Genomic DNA, 7,122 nt, shown 5'->3' with positions numbered 1-7,122 from the left:
GGTTTTTAATTCCACTCACCTAGTTCAGTTCGTTTGCTAAACGCAGAGTCATAGAGGCGATTTTTAAGATGAACCCCAATGCAGTATCAGAATCAGAATCTTTTGAAGGGGAACGCCAAGAAATCACAGGCTATCGTGTTGGCAGACGCTGATCAGCTCCTATTTATAAATTCGTTTCTCTGGATTCGTTTGGATGGTGTGTTAAGAATGTGTTGAATTTGGGTCTGCCCACTATATTATTGGGATTGGTGCTTTGAATGACAGCAAAAATGATAACCAAAATGACTTAACCAAATAAGAAACCGCCTCTACATATTTGTTTATTTTGCTACAATGTTTTTTTTTATCTGTTTGTTTTGGAGTACAATGTAAAACTTTACAAAAACTTAAACAAAACACTAAGTTCCTAAATTGCAAATGCAGCTGCTGCTCACGACGCTTTTACAAAATTATATAAAAACTTGCTTGTCCACATTATCGGCTAACAATGACAGTCGTTGTTTCTCTGTACCGTTTGACGGCCGTATCGGTGTAACTGGATAGCGTACAGGTCCAACGTATTTCCGCGATAAGCCCATCGTACGCGGAAGCGTTCCCTTGTCGTTGGTTTGATGTTTCGGAATGGTACCGACGACCTTAGGTAAACGAAATAATTTTGTCATGAAATTTGTTCGATTCATCTATGAAACTAACCCAAATACCTTTGGTAAGTCTGGCATGCTCCGCACTTTGAATGACGATTTATCATTTCCATTTTTACAATTCCAATTGGCTGCATCACCATACGATGGGTTAACATTGTTCTGACCATTTTCATTCAAATTATTCGTTCGATGAGCACTCGTTTCCGTGTCGCCGGTGCGGTCAACGGCTTTGCGGTCCTTTTTGAATTTAAATGAATTTTTCATGCTTCTTGTGATGTTTCGCACAGTGCTGGTTTTTGTTGGTGGTTGAACGTCGGGAACTTGTTTTGATGACGGTGCTGCGGATTTTTTATAAATCTGCGAGACAGTCAGTTCGACGGTTGTGCCAGTGTTTTGGAGAATTTGAAGCGATTGATCGTAGGAAAGATTCAGCAGAGACGTTCCGTTCACAGCTAATATCTGGAAAGAGAAATTCGATTAGCGTTCAAGTGTCCCAGTGGTAAAGGTCGCCAATACAAACCTGATCACCGATTTCAATGCCACCCCGTTCACCCGGTCCATTTTTAACCAGATCTTTTACGTAGACATTATTATCCGATCCTTGAATGATGCTAATTCCCAGAGTGAATTTATTGGCCAAACTGTTGTCCTCAATCGAACTTCCGCCATCTGAATCCAGCGAATATTTTCGATTTCCTTCGACTACGGCCCCGTTTATGGAATGTGTTTTAGCGAAACTATTCTTGACAATTGTGATACGATTGATGATGCGATCGCCGATCGTGTTATTTTTCGACAGATTGTTGAACTTTTCGAACAGCGAATCGGATATGGTTTCGTTGAACATGGAAAATTGGTTAATGTCACAGTTGCTCTTCATGCTAGATTCTGTGGTTCGAAGGATTATTTATGAAATTTCTATTGTCGTACCAAAGAATCGCTAAATTCACTTACGGATTACGTACGCCTCGGTAGGTAACGGTGACGGTGAAAATTTCTCCGACATTTTTTCAGAATAATAAAGTGAGCTTAAGCTGGTGCTCGTCAACGACATACCGTCATCTGATAAGTCCCTTTCACATTGACCAAATGTGCACGTCTTACCGCGATACGCATCCGCCGCATCCAAACCATCATTGGAATCGAATCGGTACATATTAAAGCCATTACTGTCCGACACATTGTCAAATGATTTGTTCAGGAATTGTGCGGAAAAGACACGCGTTCCCATTTTGACGCGATTCCGGTTCGGACTGAGCAGCAGATTTTGTGACTGCTTCGGCTGTTCGATTTTCGGACATTCATTTTCCTTATTTTGATTCTCCTCCATTGTGTGACCGTTCGGATTCAAGCAAATGCGTTCCTTGGACACAGACGACTTCGAACGCTTCAGAAATTTATTTCTCAGCTTCAGCAGTCGGTTGTCGTTGAGCATCGATTTTTTCAATTTTCCCACTCGACCATCTGCAGGCTTATCGGATTTGTTTGATGATTCGATCGGATGCGGTTGTTCAATTTTATGCAGGAAATGATCGGTGATCGGTGCTGAATGATCGGTTTGTTGTGGAATCGGAGCGGTGGTGACTCGATTCATGCCATTTAGTGGGTAGTTCAATTCGTCGGAAAGGGCTTTCAGCGATATGAATGAGTTGCGAAGTTTCATGTAAAATCGGTGATGTTCGGATGCCAAGTGAAATGCAAAATAGCTCCTAGGCAAAAAGGAAGAGAAAAGAGAACAGTCGTGAATTTCTGGAAAATTGTTTCGGTATTTGGAGGTATGCCACAGCTTCACTTACTTCCGTCCATCCATCCGGAACTTATATTTAACTCTATTATTGTCCTTTGCTTTTAAGCTTTCCGATTTTCGTATAACGACGCACAAAATGTGCTTGGAAAAACATAAATTTTCAATTTCCAACCATTCAAAGTTGGCGTACAATTTTCGTTGGTAGTCGGTTTTGGACCGTTTCGCATTTTCCATCGATTGATCGTGACGCGTCGACGATCGCTTAAATATGCGTATGCCACTCAACGATACGGCCACATAAACGTCATAGGTGAGACCGTCGTCGGTGGACTGTGAATAGAAAGAGGACAAATTGTTTCATTTTTCCACGTCTTAATCGTTTTATTCGATCGATGGTACTAACCCAAACTGCGCTGAATAAATGCAGTCCATACTCTTTCATCTCTTGTACGTAACGAATGAAATTGTATTCGGACTCTCTGCTCTGCAATCCCTTTTTGGAGAAGTGCGAGTTGCGCAAATATTTTGCCATTCCTTTATTTCTTTGGTAGACTCCTTCCGGTAGGTAGTGGGAAATGGTGAAATAATCTGTGTGCTTCATCTGTATCAAGGGCAAACAAAATCGTCATATCATTGCTGACGAACATTCCGTGACGTATGGCCCCTATTATTTGGGAATTAATTCGCTCAGATAAAATCCCCAAAAACCTAACGGTATCCTGAGAGAACTTTCAGCGACATAATTTCCAAATTTGAGCCGTTAACGGTATGTCGGTTGTTCTGTATACTTACCGATTCCGTAAAATCTCCGATTTCCGATTGTAAGGCTAAACCTCCCAATGAAATCAGTTCTTCGTCATTGCACAGAATGTGACTTTCCAAAATACTTTTACGAAGTTGTAGGTACAACAAATGACGTGATTCTAACGAGCTAATAAGGGGGGAAAAACAGTTGTTTTCTGTTAAAAATCCATGTTCGTTACATAGCTACACACATACCCAATGCCTCGTAATGTTGGCAAGAAGAATTTGGTTCGTAAGAACAATGTGAAAATGACATTTTCGGTGTAGCATCCCTTCTTTGCCGCATTGAACCATATTTCAGGTGCCACCTCAAGAACAAAAAAAAAACAAAAGATTTAGCAAGCAAACAACAAAAAAAGAAAAACAGAAGTAGATAAAGTTGTCCGGCCAAAATGGCATGAGAAAAAGCGTCCAAACAAAACTTACTTTGTGAATCTTTAAGTCCGGCGGCAGAAATACGAAATCACCGCCGATGAGTGCACAGATACCCAAGAAAAAGTTTTCGACAAAGTTTTCGCATTTGATGACCGTTTCGAAGATTTCTTGTGCGGTTGCGGCTGCAGGATTGCAAGTTATTTTGATGCTTTTTCCATTCAACAGTAGAACGATCACAGCACGTTTGTTATGTTGACACTATATACACACAGCCACATATACGGCAACGGGATATAAATAAAGCGAAACATTTATTATAGCGACATGTTCAATGAAACGGAACTTTGTCGAACCGAGTACTGGATTTTCATTTTTATTTTTGTTTCGATTGAAGTAAGAAAGAATTGTTTTTCTGGTCGAATTGTCTTTTACGAATGCTCAAAGTGTTCGCCTGGTATGTGGTTAAGAACTTTCGTTTACTGGATGCAAAACTGAATTGTAAGTGTGGTTTCGGACAAGAATTAAATTCGAGCAATGCACTTCAAGCAAAAGACCTTACAGTCGACAACTGTCAAATAGAGTAAAATTCGTATGAAATGGTTTATTACAATGTTTTACAATGTTGCCAAGTTTCACTAAATACCCTATTTAAAGTATGCTTGAAGTTCGATGATTCGAGCTAATCTCATGTAACAACCAGAGTTCATCGATAATTTTTGTCATCGCTATCGGTAAAACATCTCTCAAAACTAGGGTCGGTCGAATTTTACGCCGGTAGAGGTCGAGATCTTCGAATGGTGTCAGTCAGTAACTTTTTCCGGTCATAGATAACTTTTCGACAAATATTACTCGACTTGCGGATAAAATCTACGAATCATGACATATTATAAAGTCGTATGAGGCATGCCTGAATCTAGTACAGTTCACTTTTTGAAATCGTTATAAAAATTCTCGGGAAAACCAAGGCTGTATACTTTGGGGAGGTCACGCAGATGCAGATACGCGGGTTACACACCACGTTTCATACAAAAAATTCACCTCGCCATACAAATTCAATTTTGGTGAATTTGTTTGTATGGAAAAGGTGTGTTCCCGCGTATCTAATAAAATGGCGATCTGTGTGACCTTCCCAAAGTATACAGCCTTGGGGAAAACGAAGTAAGCGAATGCAACCGGGTCAGATGTTAAAAATAATTGTAAAATTCGACCCACCCTACTCATGTCACAAAAGTGATTTTGTGATTTTCGTATTACGAGATTAATGGACTGTGTCCATCTGCAAAAAAATCCTTTATCTTTCAGTAGTATCCCAGCTTGAGAGTAAAATTTAAAACTACAATTGCGAAAAATCTCTATGCTGCAACTGACAAACGTCTGTCGCTCCACAAATTTTATTTGTAAATTAACTTAACTGTTCCAATTACTCGATTCGGTTAACAAAGTTTATTCGGTTTTAATTCTCCCCATATTTATACTTCATTATCGTTTTCTTACCTTTGTGTCTGTTATATCAATCGCTAGTGGAGATAAAGACGAATTGGCAATAAATTCGGGTCCTTTTGATTTAATTATGGCCAACTGGTTTATACTTTGATTTGAGTTTGCGGTTTCTTTCGTTCGCCGAACTTTTAAGTTCGGTAGAGTGGAAAATTTCATGCCATTTAATTCTGTGAACAAATTTTCGGTTTATTTAAGATAAACTCTGTCTATATGTGAGTGATGGCATGCAAAGCAAACTAAAATAACGCAATGTTTTACCTGGCATAGAACAACCGTTCAGTTGAAGTTCGTCGATTTTTTGCGCAAAACCATTCTCTTCCATTTTGCCAATTTTATCGATACAATTCGTTGACTTGGAACAACTACCGTCCCAACTCACATTCGATTGCAATTCTTTGTTACACTTGTTAACATCCAACAAATTCACAGCAATCGTATTGCGGCGCGATCGATTCCGACGCTTTAAAATCTCATCTCTGCGCCGTGTCACCTGTAAACGCTTTGTTGGCTCCAACGGTTTCTCTTCCATTTCACTTTGTGCCGAAAATCCGATTGGATTGAATTTATTGAACGGTGCTTCGCTAGGCCGTTGTTCGTCGGTAGCAGTACGAGAAACTTTCAATGTTCTCTTATCGGCAACCTTTTTATTATTTCGTTCCGTTTCCTTGTTATAGATTGCGTAAATGTCACGGTCTCCCTGTGCTGAACTATTGCCCGAATCCGTATCGCTTCTAACCGGAAATTAGAAAACGGAATATGTAGGAAAAATTGCTCGATGAATATTGAGTTTGGTTTGCTATTCGCGTTTACCTATTGTCTAAAGCAGTCGTCTTTCTGTTAACAGCCATCTTCGACGAATGAACGCTGATGCTAGCGTTAATGTCTGCTTTTTCCAAAGCTTCTTGGAATAGGTCCATTACAATATGAGAAAATGGTTTGATTTGATGATGACAGCGGCAGTATTCCGATATGACCTGTAAATTGAAAACGGTTTCACATTAATGCAATCGTCAATTGTTCGCATGCAATAGATTTTGTAAATCATTATTTCGTCACCATCGTGATAACGTTATCATAACACAAAAATTAACGAAAAATTGACATTCTCGAAAATAACCTAACGGTTTTTACGCCGTTCAACTCTCCGCTTACGTGACAGTTTGTTCAATCAATAAAAAACAGTGAGCTAAACGGCATAGCTCTAGCGTCTACGTGCTGCGTATTTTGTGCGCGTTAACCGTTAACGCTAAAATCTACAGTTTGTTCATTTCATTTTTACACAGTTTTAGATATGTCAGAGTTTTAAATGTACCCAGTCAATTAAGTTCTTCCCAAATTATGAATTTTTGGCGCAAAATTTAAAATTTCTATCGCGAATACAAATATTGCGCAATTTGGGAAGAACTTAATTGACTGGGTAAATTAAAAACTCTGACATATCGACAATCTTTAGAAACTGTGTAAAAATGAAATGAACAAACTGTAATAGCTTTTCAAACAAACTCGAATTGTAAATTGATCCTTATTATATTATAGTCACGACCCTATTACATTGATAGCGCTGGCTGTCAGCTAATGTTAAATTTAGCTCAGATTGGAATCCATTAAAAGAGTTCCCACACGTGACAGTATGTATAAGTAGATTCAATTTTATACGGCCATTACACAGGTCGTAACAAAAGTATGAAAAATCAGAATTTATATCAGGTTTACAGCTATGATGAAAAAAAATTGACACATGGCGGATACCAACGCACTTCAAGCAAAAGTGATCCTATTCGACTGCTGTCAAATAGAGTACTATTTTGTATTAAAGTGTTTTTTCATTTTTTTTGATACACTGCCTAGTTTCAGCTCTTCTGTAATAATTTTGCATGGATATTATATTATATTTTTCAACAACTTTTCAGTCACTTTTAATAAACTGTCATCTTAAAAATGGATGCGAGACCAAATAACGTCCGGAGAGTAAGTATCTTGTGTGACTCCGCCCTTATTTTCCTTAAATTAGGTGAGATTAGAATACTTTGCTGTAACTGAATATTGTTTATA

At 38.7% G+C, this 7,122-nt stretch overlaps 1 protein-coding gene across 3 annotated transcripts in view; it reads right to left on the bottom strand.

Annotated features, from left to right (window-relative positions):
- Positions 1–282: 282 nt before the first annotated feature.
- LOC119081272 overlaps positions 283–7,122 on the bottom strand; it is a 131,428-nt gene continuing 124,588 nt past the window's right edge. For all 3 annotated transcript variants that reach the window (XM_037190028.1, XM_037190037.1, XM_037190045.1), the window contains 12 exons: positions 5,881–6,044; positions 5,329–5,801; positions 5,065–5,237; positions 3,622–3,828; positions 3,391–3,503; positions 3,184–3,322; positions 2,795–2,992; positions 2,441–2,721; positions 1,599–2,353; positions 1,165–1,532; positions 702–1,103; positions 283–635 (listed from right to left, as the gene is read on the bottom strand). In XM_037190028.1, coding sequence (XP_037045923.1) covers positions 450–635; positions 702–1,103; positions 1,165–1,532; positions 1,599–2,353; positions 2,441–2,721; positions 2,795–2,992; positions 3,184–3,322; positions 3,391–3,503; positions 3,622–3,828; positions 5,065–5,237; positions 5,329–5,801; positions 5,881–6,044 — 3,459 coding nt within the window. In that variant the 3' untranslated portion in view covers positions 283–449. The remainder of the gene's footprint in view (positions 636–701; positions 1,104–1,164; positions 1,533–1,598; positions 2,354–2,440; positions 2,722–2,794; positions 2,993–3,183; positions 3,323–3,390; positions 3,504–3,621; positions 3,829–5,064; positions 5,238–5,328; positions 5,802–5,880; positions 6,045–7,122) is intronic.

The sequence above is a fragment of the Bradysia coprophila genome, chromosome X, assembly GCF_014529535.1.
Source record: "Bradysia coprophila strain Holo2 chromosome X, BU_Bcop_v1, whole genome shotgun sequence".
Classification (NCBI taxonomy): domain Eukaryota; kingdom Metazoa; phylum Arthropoda; class Insecta; order Diptera; family Sciaridae; genus Bradysia; species Bradysia coprophila.
This window is presented reverse-complemented; position numbering and strand designations above follow the sequence as displayed.